Raw genomic sequence first — 16,804 nt, forward strand, 5'->3', positions numbered from 1 at the left:
CTTTTTTTTATTTATTTTTTTACCTGCCGAGTACTCACATTGGAATTTGGACAGCGTCATCCCGGAGCAGAAGGATTTATTATTATTATGACAATGATTATTGCACCTTGCTGCACTCGTGGCCAATCACAGTGCAGATTCATTCTCCGTGTGACAGGAAGTGCCGGCGATGATGGTGGTGGTAGCCTTGCCTGCCTTGTTGAGTTTCAAGAAGCTGGGTTTTCCCTTCACTCTTTCATTGGAATTGGTCAGCGTGGTCAACTCCTCTTTTTCCGACGTTTTGGACGATGCCGCATCCCTGCAAATGAAACGGTAGAGTGACTCAGGATTCTCAGGAGAAAAAAACAAAACAAAACCTTGGCCTTCACTTCAGGTGCGTTTTCACAATTAAGTTCGTTTATTTTCCTACCCGCTATTTGAGGGATAAATGACCAGGAAGCAAGCGGTGAAGAATGCCAACAGAGAGCCCCCGGAGGCCACGACAGGAATGACGCGTACGCTGCCCACCGCTTCCACGATGGAACCCACGGCCGAAGCCACCAGGATTTGGCTGATGTACACCTGCCACGTGAATCACGTCGACATGATCAACGTACACGTCATGATGGTATTGAGATGAATGAAGCTAGTGAATAAAACAAGACCCACTTGGCAGGTCAAGATGGCGCAGTCAACACCAAATCCTCTACGGGAACTACCGGGACTGTGACTGGTGTACTGCAAACAAATCCAGTTTGAGAATTAGGAAATGGTTTCAACTGGTCAAGAAATGCAGACAAAAAGTTAATGTAAGGTTACATTGTTGATACCTCTTTCATTTCGTGGTACTGTCCCAGCAAGGCGTAGGGACAGTAGCAGATACTCATAGACAAGATGCCCATGCTGCTTATCATCACCATGGCAACATACACGTTGGGGAATATGGCCATAACAGCAGTTCCTATGTCACAGAGGAGAAACAAAAAAGAATGGAGGCCATATGCTTGTTTATAATGTCGATGTCGTTCTTACCAATGCAGAAGGAAAGCGTTCCCAAGATGTAGATGACTTTGATACTCAAATCAAAGTTGTCAAGGTACTTTTGAAGGAGAGCTAGTAGAATGACAAAAGGAGGTAAATGCAGAGTTGACATAGTGCTAAAAGTCTTATTCTGGGTTTCTTTTGTTACCTGAGCATGTGGCAGCTGTCATGGCGTATATAACCAGACCCCAACATCCCATTTGAACGCCTTTGTGATAATTCATCAAAGCGGTGGAGTTGACAGGAGCCTGCAAAGAGCACATTTAAAATCACACTCAAATGCGTGCACGCTTGTGTAAAACACTCACAATGGGATCTCCGTGGTAGATAACTTGTCCCATGAAGTCGGTGAAGAAGACGGCCTCGGCGATGATCGAGAACCAGGTGAACAGGTGACAGGCGCACAGGCGCAGCAGCTCGGGTGGCATCTTCAGCATGGAGAGCCAAAGGAGCCGTACGGTGGTCTCCACCTGACGACGAATAGGATGCCCCGTTAGCCGTCACGACGACGGATTGGCGGCGGCGTCCGTGCGCTCTCACCTCGCCTTCCTCGCTCTCGGCGTCACCGCTGGATAAATTGGTGTTGTCGCTGCGGTGTCGCTGGCGCTGGTGGCTCCGACGCCTGCGTCTCGCCTCCACCTCGTGCAGGTCGTTCATGCTCCGCGACAGCTTGATGAGGAAGGCGACGTTAGCGCAGCGGTAGTGGGCGCGGTGGCTGCCCACGCGGCTGTAGTAGGAAAACGTGCAAGATGGCTGACGGTAGAACGTGTGATGGTGGCGTGACGGCCGCCTGGGAGCGTCGGTGCTGGCAGCTGAAATCAAATGTACATATATATTCTGAACCACGACGCCAATATGTGCTATGCCAAATGGGCTAGCTAGTTAGCATTAGCACAAGTACCTTTAACCATCGCGGCCCGATGCACATGTCCTTTTGCGCTCAAGCCATCGGCCGTGTTTGTGAGATCGACGCACGCCAACAAGGGCCCGTTCGGGGTGCGCTGCTCGTTCAGCTGGTTGTTGAGCAAGGCCTCGTGGCCCTCGTCGTCCTCCATCTCCTGCAAGAACGCCGAGAGGCGGCAAATCTTGGTGGGGCTGCCATCCTGTTTTGGGCTTTGGGAGCGCAGCGGTTCCCGACTCTCTGCGCTGCTACTGCTGCGCCGCATGCTGGCGAGCCGGCAAGGCGGCGTGATACGGTTAGCAGGGGGAGAGCCGTGAAAGGGCGAGAGGCGGTCGGTGAAGATGGACGGCTCGATGTGGCAAAGGAACAAGGCATCGTGGTCCACGTGGTCTGAGGTGGCGTCCGTCACGGCGAGGACGCTGTCGCTTTTACCTAAAACGAAAAAAGAATACAGGATGAAATTATAGCCATCGGATTTCCTCCAAATGAGCAACGGGGGGGAAAAACATACTCCTCGTGAGCGCCACCTCCAGGAATCCCATCTCCATATCTCCTGGTTCGGACATATCGTCTCTGTAGGCGTCGTAAAGGTCGAAGCTGTCCATCGATTTGTCCTCTTCGATCTTTTCCAGCCTCGGAGTGGGAATTCTGGCGCGGCTGTTGGAAGAAGAATGCGGGTGGCTCGGAGCTGGACTCTCCTGCGTGCAAACCCCGTGTTAGATTTCCCACGCACAGATGAAAAGCAAAAGAAAATACAAGACATACCAGATCCAGCCGGACATGCAAGGGGATGTAGGGCTGCTCGTCGATGCTGAACAGATGCAGCACCACCGATATAGAGAAGAGGATGGAGGTGAAGAAGAACAGGATCTGCTCCTGAGACTTGAAGACGGCTCCCAGGAAGGTGTGAGTCCAGTCCAGACCGCCCAGAGCGTAGCCCACGGCGCCGCCGAGACCTGCGCATGCAAAAACACAGCGGCTAAATGGGATCAATTCATTTCCATAACGAGCCAGCCTTTAATTGGCGTTACCTGCCGAGGCAGCGTGGATGTTGAGTGCCATGTCTTGGTCATCCGTGTCAGCCACGTCCAAAAGGTACGCTCTTATGGGCCCCTCTGTTGCGTCGGCGCAGAAGTCTAACACCACCACTCCCAGCACGGTCAGAATAATTCCTATGGGCTGTTTCCCCAGAACGTCACCCAGAGACAATCCTAAAATGGAGAGATTGGAGTTTGGAGTTGTTTACAATGGAGTGGCACTACTCAGTACCCACCAGACAGGAAGTGGACCATCATTGGTTGAAAGGGGGAAGAAAACAGGAAGTAGTTCCTTGTGAACTGCCTGCTCCCATGTTCCCATGTCAACACACACACGCAAGTGTACACTGCTGTCAAACATCTCAGCAGAAATATGAATGTGAAACGACAATTGCTAAAATCAGTGGTCAGGCTCCAGACAGTCATGAATGTAAATCCAAATTTGTCAAATGAAAGTAGATGAAAAACAGAAGAGGGCACATGAAGGAAAGAGCGTCACCCAAAAAAAAAAAAAAGTCTGTCTTGGTTGTTCAATAAAATCCCCATTACTGTATTGTCGTGGGCAATATAATGAAATTAAACTAATGCACGGCAAATCACATTTGTCTCCTGAAAAGAACAAAAGCAGTCCATATGGGGCCAACAATAACAGCATCCCCACCGGAACTACACAGAGCGCCATCAATAGTCGATCAAAAGTGTCAATCAATTACTAGGACGTGGAGGCATACAACTTTGAAATGACCTCATGGTGATGTAATCACCGGCCCGGAGCCGAAAGCCGGCCTCCGTGTGATGTCGTCTCGCCAGTGGGAAGGAGAAAAAAAAAAATCTAGCCTGTTTTTTTCCTAGGACAGAATGCAGGCTTTGTCAGGCCACAGTGTTGAGTTTTATGGGTTGTTTGAGGTTTACATTTACTGTCAAATATGTGCTGGTTTTATGCTAGCAATAAGATTAATGGTTTGGTTGAACATTTTCGTGCATACAAAATACTATAGAGTACAAACAGGTTGAAGAATAAACTTCAAACATTTTCTCACCTATGAGGGCTCCGTTCAGGAAGAGGGCCACTCCGATCAGCGTCCCGATGCACAAGGCCAGGATGAAAGGTCTCCGGCGGCCCCAACGCAGAGGGCAGCGGTCGCTGGCGGAACCGATCAGCGGGGTGAAGATGAGGCCCAGGACGGGGCTGAGGAACCACGTCAAGCTGTTGTACTGCTCTGGAAGACCTGCGTCAACATGGCATTAGATAACATTTTGCTTAGGGCCACTATAACAAGACAGAGCACATATGCGTGTGTTGATTTTGCATTCAGGTTTCTCCGGCTTTTTGAGTGACAAAAAACACATCCGAAAGACAATCAATAGGACAGAAGAGAAGAAGAAGCTTTCTTTACTGCTTGACTGCAATTAAGCCATTGTTACTGGAATGTGGGGAGAAGATTCCACGCAGGGAAGCCTCAGACCCAGAAGCATACAACGCTGACCGCTCCGAAGCAATCCAACCCGAAGCGACACAATTATGTGGAGTCAGCATGAGCGCTCATTCAAGACCGTGTTCCTCTTCCTGCATCGCACGTTTCTCAGGCGACAGGAGAGACGGAAAAGTCATAAACAGGGCTTGAACCCTGCCGCCGTGGCGACCGGGTCTTGGGAACCCCGTCGCCACGGAGACTCCATCATCATCGGCTTCCTGGCTCCCGCGACTACGGCGGCGTAACTCACGCGGCGCTTCCTGTTGTGCGCTTTGGAAAACTTTCCCTCGTTCGTTCTTTTGTCTCACACACTGACGCGCGCGCGCGCACGCACGTGTGACTTTGTAGTCATTTGTTTCCCAAAATAATCCGTTGGTGAATTAAATAGATTATGCCACAATTTAAAAATAAGAATATAATTATTCAAACAAAATAATATAACTTGCTCTAATTCAATTATTGGTTAAATAACCACATGGTTAATCAAATCAATTACACACACACACAGGTTTTCTACATCTGTCACTCAAAGCCAAGAACTATTATGATTATCATCAGCATATTTTTTTCATCCATTGCGTTGGAAATTATGACACTTGTGACACGAGTCTATCTGAGACACACATACACACACTCTTTCACACGCACACAGCAGTATAATAGTATAATAACAATCAGACCAGACTATGACAGGCCTGAGTTCCCACACTTGGCTTGTGGGTACAACCAAACAATACTGAGAGAATTTGCAGGAAGCTTTTTTTCACCAGAGAAACAAGAAAAGCGAGAGAACGGGGAGGGCAGCATGAGAAAGGATGAGGGTCAGAGACGAGGTGAGGAGGTGGATACCGGGCCGTACGTGTTCCTGAGCGGGAAGGACGCTGGGAACCGAAAGCAAGAGCTCCTTCCTTGTGCTATTTCCCTTTTTATGCAAAGCTTACTTTTTGACCAAACGAACCTCCCTGGTGGCCAAAGCTTTGCTGAGATTTTAATCTTGCAACAGTGGATTAGATTCAATGTGCTTCATGCATGAAATTGGCTTTAAAATCCATTTGATTGTCAACTATTTGTCAAATTCAACTGGGACATCTGACTAGCGGTCGTGACACGACGACAGAAAATCCATCTGATCCGGTGCCAGCGTCTCGTGTGACGTTAAAAATACTTGGGAGAACGAGGCCTTTCAACACAATGAGGCGAGAGGAGCGAGTGTCGGGTGTTAACTTCATGTCCCGACCAGCTAGCGTTAGCTTTCAAACAGGTGTCGTGTACCCTACCCTACCTTTCCCGACTGCTCAACTATGCAACTTCTGAATGATAATCAAAACTCAATGATATAATCCCTAGACTAAAACACACACACACGCTTGGAGTGAGCCGAGTCGGCAGTCACGCGACAGGAGGAGCACGTGATTCGGTTCAACTATCACGTAGGAGAAGTTTCCACCATGGAACGCCACCACTAGATATCAATAATGGCTATCAGAGGCCACGGAGTTGATGTCACAGCGAGCCCGATAGTGGGCCGGCAAGAGTGGCATCTACAGTACAAAAAAAAGAAAATTAGATTTGCATTTAAATGTTACTTGGGATCAGTCTTTTATTCATCTATTGAAAAACTAAACAGGATATAACGCTCCTCTCCGTGATGGAAATAGTTCTGGATTATAAGTGAATGACGCACTGGATGACTAACGTCTCCATCCGTGCGTTCATTCATTCATTCAAGTATATTTCCAGACATCTTTTTTTCGCCATCCTATGCCAACAAGCGTCAGTGAGACTGAGCAGATGGTTTTGTATGCTTTTTTAAAAAGGCATAAAAAACCCCGGGCCTGTTTGCGTATGAAGCACTCGAGCGTGCGTGTTTGTCCACAAATTAGTCTGCACTTCATGAAAAAGATAAAAGTAAAGAAACAGATGTCTATTTAGACAGATTGCTAGATAGACTGCAAGGTGAGCCAAGTTAAAATTTGGGCTATATAGGACGCGATACTGTTACATTTCTGATGACCTGAGATTAGAAACATGTAAACGCAGTTCGGCATTCCTCAACATATGTGCCTTAATCACAAAAGCCACAGAATGCAATTTTGTCCGGGCTGGCTGACCTCGCCTCTATTTGGGCAGCCGAGGGTCACGTGCCGGCCGCCGTTGCCGCTGCATCGCCACGCTTGGCAGCCTCCGAAACCCTTTAAGGGTGTGTGTGAATAATGCGAAGAGTAAGAGGAGAAAGTTGGCGCAGAGATTATGTAAGGGCTATAAATAGGAGGGTGTTTTTAAATAGCTCAGCAGACTGGTGAGCCGCATCAGAGGTGTGAAAGACGGTGACTGGGGCCAAAATGTCTCGGGGAGTCACGGGGAGCAGTTTTCATATCTCGCTTCCCTTTCCTTTTTCTTGGCTCCCGTGCAAATCAGCCCTTTTTAAAAAGGCCAGTCTCTCACGAGTGACTGAGGCTCAGATTAAGGCGATCAGTGACTGGCTGACATGGAGAAAAGTCATTTACGTAAGGCAAAACCTACCCCGTTGGCGCTCCGTCTGCAAGGTCATCTGAGAGGATTATCCTTTCAGCTAACATGACAAGATCATTCGGAGGCTACCTGGCACGGAGAACGACCGAGTGGCTTGTCACCAGGCAGAATTACGCGGGAGCATACATAGAAAGGAAGTCGGGAGCTTTTGTTTATGCTGTTCTTTTTCTTCGTATGGTGTGTCCATTAACATAATGGTAGTGTTTCTTGGAAGTCGAAATCCAAAAACAGCAAGTCAATACAAACATGTTGCATTGTTGCGTTTCGTAACAAAGAAGCATGTTGAGACTGCTGCTTCGAGAGGAATGACTTGAAAAGAGCACAACAAACTTCTTAGTCATTCTAATTACGTGCAGATGGGTTATTTTTCACACGGCACGATCTTGACTCTGACACCTGAGCGTGTAAAAGTAGACATCATATTTCAACAAGAGCTCTTCAACCAGACTACAAGCATGGATGGAATTTCCCTCCCACCACAGACCTTGAACATCACTTGAACTGGTTGAACAAGATTTTTTTTTCAGAACTGTGCAAGAGGCCTGTCAACAACAAGTTTTCAAAAGATAATTACTCACTGCTGTTGTTTGTCAGCCTGAAAAACGTTTTGTTGTTGTTCCAGCTCATTACAGTGTTTAATAAAAAAAAAAAAAAAAAGCATTTTGATGTGGTTTCCTTGAGAAATACATAACATTTATCAATATTGTTAGGTTCTCTTCTCACAGACTAAAATGCGAGCGCGTGTTTGAGTCGCTTGGGGTACTCACCGATTTGCAGCAGAACGGGCGTCACGAGTGCCGTCTCCATGGCATAGCAGAACTCCCGGCCGAACATGATGGCGCCGTGCATCACCCATCTCTTCAGGGGGATGCCCTCGATGGAACCCTCGCTCACCAGCTCCTCACCGCCGCCCGCTCCCGACGATCCGATGGTGTCTCCGCCCTCGTCTTGGTCCGTGGAGTTTTTGGCCTCGGTGTTGGCCACCAGTGATCCCACCTGCATGGCGTCAGTGCCCGTGCTTTGGGGAGGCATGGCGGGAGGGGGCATGCAAGCCTCGGAGTGGGAGGGGACAAGCGCTGATCCCAAAAGCGTCCGGCCGGCTGAAACTTACTTTTAAACTCAATTACAGTTAACAAACCTCTAATAATCTGCTTGCAGATATTAGACGGATACCTGACAAACAAAACGATTTAAAGTGCTGCAATTCAAAAGCCTGTCCTTATCTCTGTCAAATTAATCCCTAGTGGATGCAAGTGAAGAACCTCTAGAAAAATGATTCAAAATTTCAACCTTTTCTTATACCTTCCTCGCCGCTTTGTGGTTTACTCCAAATAAAAAAAACTCAAATACCCTGACAAAATCAGCTTGCCCAGAAAAAAATCCCCTCAATAAAAATGGGAAGCAGCTGAATTTTCACAGAGAGAGATTAACATTCAAAGTTTGTGCAAGTTTCTCTTGGAAGATGTATGCAGGCGTGTGGTATGAATATGGAGTGTCTGCGTGTGTGTGTATGTGCATGTGTGTGTGTGTATGTGTGTGTGTCGTGCGTTTATGGCAAATTGGTCATTGAGGTCGTTTCCCGCTCTCGCCTTACTTTTGTTTTTGTCTATTACAGGGGGTAAAAATCCATATAGAAAACCATTGGGTGAATGTCATTTTGTGTATGGAGGGCTGGGGGAAGTGGGTGGAGTGGAAGGGGAGGCCGCAGGTGGAGGTGGGCGGGCAGGCGGCGGAGTTGGTGGGCGGAGCTCCTCGTGAAATCCCCATCGATTGGCTGATGAATCTGAAAACCAAAAGTTGTTCAACATGTTTACATGCAAGACAATTCCCAACCCGAAAGGACAAACTGTGGTAATTGTTTTGTTTTTTTGTTCCATCTGCAAAAACAAATCAATCCCTAAAATTGCACTACATACCAAATTTAAAAAAAAAAACATTCTTTCCCAATGTGGGTCGAATTGACACGTTTTTGAAAACAAAAAAGAAAAACCAATTGTAAGCCTCTTCACAATGAGTTTGTTTTTTTCCCCCTCTTAATTAAATACTTATTGTTCTAACTACTCATTGTTTTTCTACTAAAGACTAAATGAGGTCACATTGCTCCGTTAGCATTTTTTAGCTTCTCAGAAAAACAACATGGTTTTTAAAAATGTCCTTGAATAGCCGTGTATTGATGGTGAAAGGCACACGCTCTTGCCAACACACAGGCGTGTGTATTCTTGCTCTATGAAAAGAGGCTATTTGTTGATGGAATCCCTTTTTTTTTTTTGGATAGAGTGTAACGGGCGCACATGACACTTTTAACCCCTCCGAGATACTTTGATGGACTCTGCCAAAGCTCAAATACGAGTTGCGCTCTCGGGAAGGAATCTGCAATGCGAAATGACAGAGCCACTTTTATGCTGTCCCTTCATACAAAACAGAGCTATCTCGTTAGTTATTAGCAAATTGTTTTCCCACTAACATTTTTCTACTAATGCACAGACAGCTACTGTGTGCTAACACGAACCGGATATCTGTGTCACCATCAGGTGGCGCTATAACCGCGAATCATCTACTTTTGTTCGAAATGAAAACAGTCATTCAAGATAAGTAACGCTTCCATCCCTGTTACTTTCATTCAGTCTTCCTCGACTTCTCTCAGGTCTCTCACGTGTCTCGCCATTAAGATTCATGAAGCGCTCCGGTTGGTCATTAATATTTCATAAATGCGCGTTTCTGTGACCTCACAGACTGCAGTGGATTACATAACAGCCTCTCGCCTTTCCAGACACGTCGATATACACACTCAAGCGAACACAACGATATGGACAGAACCACCGAGACACGACGTCAGTCAATTAGGCAGAGGTCGGATTCGGCACCTCCATCGATTTCAGTACATTTGAAGGTTTGAGGCTGTGAGTGACGTTCACGGGCAGTTTGTCCCCCGTCGCAGGTAATCCCGGTCATCGGCACAAGAGTTATCGCTCACTAAAATAGCCCACCTTGTGTGTGTATTTGCAGCCTTGCAAATCTGCTGCGGGTCTATGAGACACGAGAGACATCCCTTGTCCTAACTTGTCCCTGGCTTTGAACTTTCAAAAAAACAAGATCACAAATCTAAAGCCCCAACAGGCTGCTGCTGTTACAAATTCTACTTTCTCCATTGCTACATGCTTCCTTGTGACTTTATCCTTAAGTGGCCTTTTTGCTTTTTTTTTTTTTCCCGTGCACACGTGCGTTCATTGTTTTCAGCCACCCGTGCCCTCCCTCCGCAAAAGCTGCTAAGAACTGAAGTGTAATTCCAGATAAGCTGAATCAGAGTTGCGGCCCATGCACACACAAAAAAAAAACAAAAAAAATGCAATAGTCCCACATAAAGGGTTAATTGTGAGGATGTGGAAATCTACAGAGGAGCACTTTTCCCTGCAACTCACATTTGTCACAGCTCTACGTGAGGCACGTGATGCAAAACGTCACACCGCTGACCCATATAATGGTGGATATAGATTACAAGGTTGACCCCGGGATCAGGTTCACACTCCTGACATTGTTTGCATATCATAGACAAGTCAACAAAGGGACTCGCTGACACGTTCTGACCGACCTGCCTTCAATTTAAAGGGGGCATCGGCATCTCAGCACCTTTAATTAAGGCGGTCTGCTAAGCTAAGGCTAGCAAGTCTGTTTATTTTTTTAGCTTTCGGTAGGTAAATAAAATGTTACATGTTACGTTACGTTACATTATGTTACGAGCACGACAACAAAGTAAAAGCGAATTTTGCAGCAGGCTGAGCATGCATGCAAATGACTTTCCCATTCGGCTTCTAAGTATTCCCAAGGAAAAACATCCATATTCCCAGCAGCGGGAAGCAGAGAGAGCGGTAAAGAGAGTGATGCATTTGGGTGCAGTGCAGTGCAGTGCGGCCGCAGTGCAGGGAGTGAAGTGGAGGCACATGCGCTTCAACGTGCGCCCCGGCGTCAATGACAAATCTCGTACTCATAACACACGGATTACCACAATACTGGCAGTTAGAAATGATGACATAATATACCTGCTGTTCAAGTCTTCACGTTGCATTGGGAGGTCATGAACCCGACACGTATAGAACAAATTTGACTTTAGCACCAAAAGTGTGAACTGCTAACAGCTGAACATTCATTTACATTTGGTGAGAATGTAAATTAATATTGTCAGTCAGTTTTTCCAACAAATGACAGGAGTTCCACACATGCATGATTCATGAGGCGGCGGAAACGCTAGCAGCAGGGGCATCGGAAACCAGAATGAATCTTTTACACAAGTCTCTCAACGGCTCGGCAGATTTGCGCCGGGCACAAGATGGCACCTGCTAACTAATTAATGGCGAGTTTATCGAGGAGCCCAATGCAAATTTGTCCAAATGAAACCAAAGTGAAATGTATTCTACTAAAACAAAGGCAACGTTGTTAGCGTGCGGTTTCACGCAAAATAAAAATGTCTAAGACCCTAAACTATGGCAAAATGATTTACAATGGTGGTTATCCAAGCCACAGATTGCTCTGCCTAACAAACATTCTTATCACACTTGCACGCAGCGTCGTTGCTAAACTGCCACAGCAAAGGTGCAACAGTAGAATCTTTGGCTGGTCGGTGGAGCTCTTGACTAAAACCTTGGCAACTCGTACAACTGAGGACAGCAGTGACCAACCATAATGTATTCACAACCATGCAACAGATTGCAAGCCATTCCATGGCCTTTTTTTTTTTTTTTTTTTTTTAGAAAATGTATTCACTTATTTTGTAAATGTGGGCCACAAGAATTATCTGCGAGAGCGTCGTCTGTCTCATACCTCTAAACCGCCTTTGCATGTGCATGCATGCAGGTTGCTGATAAGGATTCGCAGAACAGCGACGGACTGTGATAAGTTCACAAAGGGCAAAATAGAACAGTCATCGCTGACAAAAATGTCCTATTAAAGTTGTTTAAATGAACTTGATGAATAATTAGGAGTATTTATTTACAAACAGTGCAGTTCTCTAATCAATTAATCAAATAACTCCACGGAAACAGCTTCGTCATCCTGTCAAAAAAAAAAAAAAAAGCTATGTTGGCCTTTGAAATGAAATCCACTTGAACCCACATCGCAGGTCAAAGTTCGCAAGCAACCCAGTGATGCCAGTTTTAGCCGCAAACATCCTTACAAGTCCAAACTAACCTTTAGCACACCATCCATGTGATTGAAAAGTACGCCATGGAATGTGGCCAGTTGTTGTGCCAAGCTCAGAACAAAAAGCCTGTAACCGTTTGCATACTTATAAAACTGGTTCCGATTGGAATGACAAGTTTGAAAAACATGTCTCAAAATAGGATTTAGCACCTTGCAGACTGACTTTGACTCAAGGCTGGAAAGTTCCAGGGTTGTGTATAGGGACAGCTGTTTCGGATAAGAGTTTGCAGGGGAATTTGCGCCACCTAGAGGACACTTGCACAGCCAGGTGATACCACGTTAGGGTTCCTGGAGATTTGAATAATGACCACTGTTTTAAGATAAAATTATATCTGCAGGCTCAGCGAGCACTCAAAACAAACAAGCAAAAATGTGTAAACTGCCCATTTCTGGAAATGGGGCAACAACCATTTCAAATTTTGCAAGACTGTTATGTCCCAATCGGGCCGATGTGAATAATAAATTCCCCCATGACATGGCAATTCAATGCACCATTTTCTGCTCTGGGCCCAAGATGACGTTGAAATGATCAGGCGAAAAGCCAAAAGGTAAGCAAAGCTGCGGTGTTAGCGCATGTGCTAACACTGTCTGCTGTCTTTTTGTTTTACACGAACATGTATGCCCTGAAAAGTTGAGGTGACTCATGAGTTTTTGGTTTCTAAGCCAGTCAGGCCCACACAATTATGTATACAAGTGCCAATAAATTTATTGCCATGTCTTTCTGGTTAGTACAGAATGTTACAAAACTGCAGCAATGGCCCAGCGGTCATCACAAATGGAACCAAAACACCAAACGTGGAAACAATCAACTCCACATGCGTCATTTGTTGTTGTTTTTTTAATTGGAATTTTCTTGTTATGACAGCGTGAATGTCAACACGATGTGACAATAAGACATTTAATTGAGCTTTTTTGGGGCGATGCCACCATTGACGCAGGCGACTCAACACGTCCCAAACCACAGGATAATCGCTCAAGATAATCTACAGCCATCAAGTCTTTGCTGATTTATCGGAACGAGTGGAAAAATAATTCCCCAATTGGATGATTAAAACCAGCAGTCAACAAAAATCAAACGACTCAAAATATGGGCGACTAAACCACGTATTGCTTTTCATATCTCCTAAAGCGGTTTGCTTAATTTACAAATGATTTTTCATGATGATAATAATTGGAAAACATTTCCAAAAAAATCGGTCCCCCCCAAAAAAAAACCACACGGTAGCATCCACAAGCAAGTTACAAAGGCCTTCAGAAATCTTGTACTTGTGAACTGACCTTTACTCGGATCACATCAGTATGTGCCTGCTGAGTCCACAAAAATGCATTAAAAAAAACAAGGACCCGTTTAATCCTCAGCAGCTCCAGCCTTTTAACTCCAGCATGATTCACGCGACTTCTTTTATAGCCGCCGCGCTTCTTGTGTGCGTGTGTGTGTTTGACTTCGATGCAAAGGAGACAGACTGATGTTGTTGATGTGAGGCGAGACGAGACAGATGGGCACACCCAACATCACAACCACACTCTTGGATCAGGTGAGCAAAAACACACCTTTACCTTTGTGCACAAAACCTCTCCACCAATAGGAAATAGGTCATCTTCATACTAGATCAGCACTGCAGTGTGTGTGTGTGTGCATGTGCTTTATGTCAGTCTAGTACCCTGACGACCATTAAATATACTTCAATGGTGACCATACATTGACCTCATTTGCAACCCAATCGCGAACTTAGTTGCAAAACGGGAAGAAGGTCCGTCCGTCCGTCCGTCTCTGCGCTCAGCGTTTTGCTGTCACGAGAAGTCGGAGATGACCGCCAGTAGTCGCGGATGACTGAACGCAAGTGTTGATTTACACTTCCTGTTTTTGGGTTCTGAGAGAACTGGTATGTACATTTTTTTGAACAAAAGTTCAGTTTAGTATGCCAACACATGATTATTAGATTGGGCCTCTCCAGCAATTACTGTGGAAAATCGGGAATGCTTTCAAGTCAAGACAATGACGAGCCTTACGATGACAAGCATTTTACAATTTGCCATCTTGAAAGAAGAGGAAGTTTGTTTACAAGTGCCCCTAATGCTACGTCGCGCGTTACGCTCACGAGTGTGCGGGCTCATGTGACAACTTGCGTGCTTGTCACTTTGTCTACGTGCTGACTAAGCTGCCGTTGACAGTCAGCAAATATTTCATCAGGAGGAAGTGGATGGCTCCCACTTCAGCTTGAAGCCATCTGCGAGGCAAAACCGCACCGAGTCGGAATCCGACTGAGACTATTGCGCAAGTGCGGACGCTGTGTGATCCAGGCCGTGTTTTGAAGAGCCGAGCCATTCAGTATTGTTCTGCTCCTCATCTTTTGTGGTTTGTGCAGCACTAGAATTGCTTGACGCGTTCTTTCTATTTTCAAGTTATTAGTCTGCTGACCCAACGCCATGAATAGAAAGCAGTGTACGTGCACGTTGGTATATTGACACCATAGTGCCGCAAAACGGTCACCTGATGCATCATCCACCTAACGTGCACGTTATGACCTGTTGCAAAGTTTAAACAAAAAATTATTTCACTTATTCCTGTGCATGCTTGAGCTAGCTTGCTAATGAAACCAGCAGCAAAAGTTTCGATCGTTCAATTCATTTTGCTAACAAAAACAGCAGCGCGGTGATAAAAGCACGTGCACAATTTGCTCCGGTGAAGAAGGTCTATTTGTTTCACGACATGTCAATTGCAGTTCACCAACCTATGTTTTTTTGACATAAAAAATGCTTCCTGCCCTCTGCGGTTGCATAAATATAAGCACCCGCAGCAACTTGTTGCAGAGAATAAATATGGCAACTCACCAAAAAGGCTCGGAAAGCTTCATTAATGTTGTTTCGTGCGAGCTGTCGTCGTGCACCTGCATGCAAACACACACAAAGGGAAGTAAGACAACAAACAGATAACACAAGAGTGCCAAGCTTGTGCAGTGCGGTGCGGTGCGGTCAGCCTAATGCAGCAGTTGGCACACAAACGTTTCACCACTTGCCAGCACGCAAACATCGATTCTCTCCAGCCAATTAGCTCACACACTAAAAGCATCACAAAGTAGTCACTTTAAATAAGCAGTGTTAACATGAAATTCCCCAACAACATGACTTTGTTGCTTCTACTGTCTGTCACCTGGTTGGTTAAGTTGCAAACAAAGATGTGAATAAGGATGACTGTACAGCTAATCCCCTTGAGTACACTTTCAATGTCATTTAAAAGGGGAAAGGGGAATTGCCTCGTTGGAAATGTTTTTTTTTTTTTAATACAATATACGATCTCCTCTGCTCCCCCCCTCCCTCTTTCTTCCACTTACTGCACCAGCAATCTGAGATGCTGCAGCCGCCGGTAGGAGCCTCGGCAGCGGCCACAAAAAGCTTCAAAACAAACAAATAAACCAAAACATCACGTCTACCTCCCCGCGGTTCGACTGGACTCACCTCGCCGGTTCGTGTCTCGCCGCCGCCTGCGTGCTGGTGTCCTCCGTGGGTCGACTTAGCTCCCGCTGCTCCGCTCTTGCGTCGCGATGGCACCGACTGGCCGCGACTCTGAACTGCATCGCAAAGGTTTCAAATGCGCCTTTAAAGTCATGTCGGAAGAAGCATACGTCGCGGCGGCTTCCGTCGACGTCACAGGTGTTTTGCATAAAACGGGGCGGGGCCTACAGCCGGCTGCTGGAGGAACACAAACAAGCTCGAAATCTTTACGCAATGTTTTAACCTTCGTATTGCAGCAAGTAGCGATCCTCGAGTGTCATAAAGCCATGTTATGTCACAAAAGAATAATTATATGTGCAAAGCATTTAAGAAAATATCATTTCTATCATGACATTAATCTTTACAGTCATCTTGCAAATGAATGGTCCCCTTTTAAAAACTCCTAAAAAAAAAATTGGCACACGATGGAGGCAACATGATCAGAAATGTACACACATTTTTGCTGCACCTACAACGCAAATGTTTGTGAGGGGCGATTTCACAATTCAGCAGGCCTCTGCTATGTGAAGTCAGGTGATCATGTTGCATGCAACAATTTGCAGCAAACTTGGTCAGTGCACAATTGACATATTGTTGCAATGAGCTCCTTTCTCTCGAAGGCTATCATTTCTTTTGCTAATTCTAAATGACTTGTCTTGTTCAACAGTGCAAACAGTTGTGGAGATTTGTGTTTTGTTTTGATGTTGCTCAAAAAGTGCAAATGTGTTTGCACTTACCTTAAACCTGTGCCTCCCCTCATGTGAGTAAAGCTCTCTGGATTAAAAGGCAACCGATTAAAGAGTGTCAGTACAGAAACCTCACTTATCTTACCAGACCAGTGAAGAGGTGCGGGATTAAACAGGTTCTGGCACTTTTATATAACTGTAATAATGAGTCAATGTATGGAAAAACACTGCTTACCTTTTAGACAGTGTCGTCAAAATGGCAAATCTTCACCCAGCCAAACTTCCAAGTCATAGAAGTTCATATAGGGGCAGTAGTATACAAATCAACTAAAATTAATTTGAACAACAATTTAAATAGGTAATTCATTTAAATAATTTTACACATGTTGTACAAAAACTTGAACAAAGTTCTCTCTGGTGAGGATCGAATGTTTTCCTCGGCCACTTTTCTGATAGCGTTTACAAAGA

General features: G+C 45.6%; 1 protein-coding gene across 2 annotated transcripts; it reads right to left on the reverse strand.

The window, feature by feature from the left end:
• Positions 1 to 59: 59 nt before the first annotated feature.
• Positions 60 to 16,716, reverse strand: LOC148379701 (polyamine-transporter SLC45A4-like). Of its 2 annotated transcripts, XM_088364737.1 has the most exons (18): positions 16,572 to 16,716; positions 16,388 to 16,422; positions 15,615 to 15,727; positions 14,991 to 15,046; positions 7,733 to 8,748; positions 3,999 to 4,187; positions 2,953 to 3,132; positions 2,687 to 2,877; positions 2,433 to 2,619; positions 1,922 to 2,353; positions 1,561 to 1,832; positions 1,329 to 1,490; positions 1,169 to 1,268; positions 1,012 to 1,092; positions 810 to 940; positions 649 to 717; positions 410 to 561; positions 60 to 298 (listed from the first exon to the last, which is right to left on the reverse strand). In XM_088364737.1, the coding sequence occupies exons 5-18, from the start codon at positions 8,010 to 8,012 to the stop codon at positions 127 to 129; spliced, it is 2,598 nt and encodes an 865-aa protein (XP_088220863.1). In that variant the 5' UTR covers positions 8,013 to 8,748; positions 14,991 to 15,046; positions 15,615 to 15,727; positions 16,388 to 16,422; positions 16,572 to 16,716; the 3' UTR covers positions 60 to 126. The 2 variants fall into 2 exon arrangements, with proteins under 2 accessions (XP_088220863.1, XP_088220864.1); XM_088364738.1 differs by lacking the exons at positions 14,991 to 15,046; positions 15,615 to 15,727; positions 16,388 to 16,422; positions 16,572 to 16,716 and adding an exon at positions 13,437 to 13,580.
• Between the last annotated feature and the right edge of the window lie 88 nt (positions 16,717 to 16,804).

This window comes from Syngnathus floridae, chromosome 21 (assembly GCF_059516105.1).
Source record: "Syngnathus floridae isolate MCC-2025c chromosome 21, RoL_Sflo_1.0, whole genome shotgun sequence".
Classification (NCBI taxonomy): Eukaryota; Metazoa; Chordata; class Actinopteri; order Syngnathiformes; family Syngnathidae; genus Syngnathus; species Syngnathus floridae.

Bases quoted from the DNA above. Each gene is read 5' to 3' on its own strand.
- LOC148379701 (XM_088364737.1), bottom strand. From the start codon at position 8,012: ATGCCCCCTCCCGCCATGCCTCCCCAAAGCACGGGCACTGACGCCATG. The intron at 2,878-2,952 runs GTAACGCCAATT...TTGCATGCGCAG, and splicing joins CATCCACGCTGCCTCGGCAG to GTCTCGGCGGCGCCGTGGGC. The intron at 562-648 runs GTGGGTCTTGTT...TTCACGTGGCAG, and splicing joins GCGCCATCTTGACCTGCCAA to GTGTACATCAGCCAAATCCT.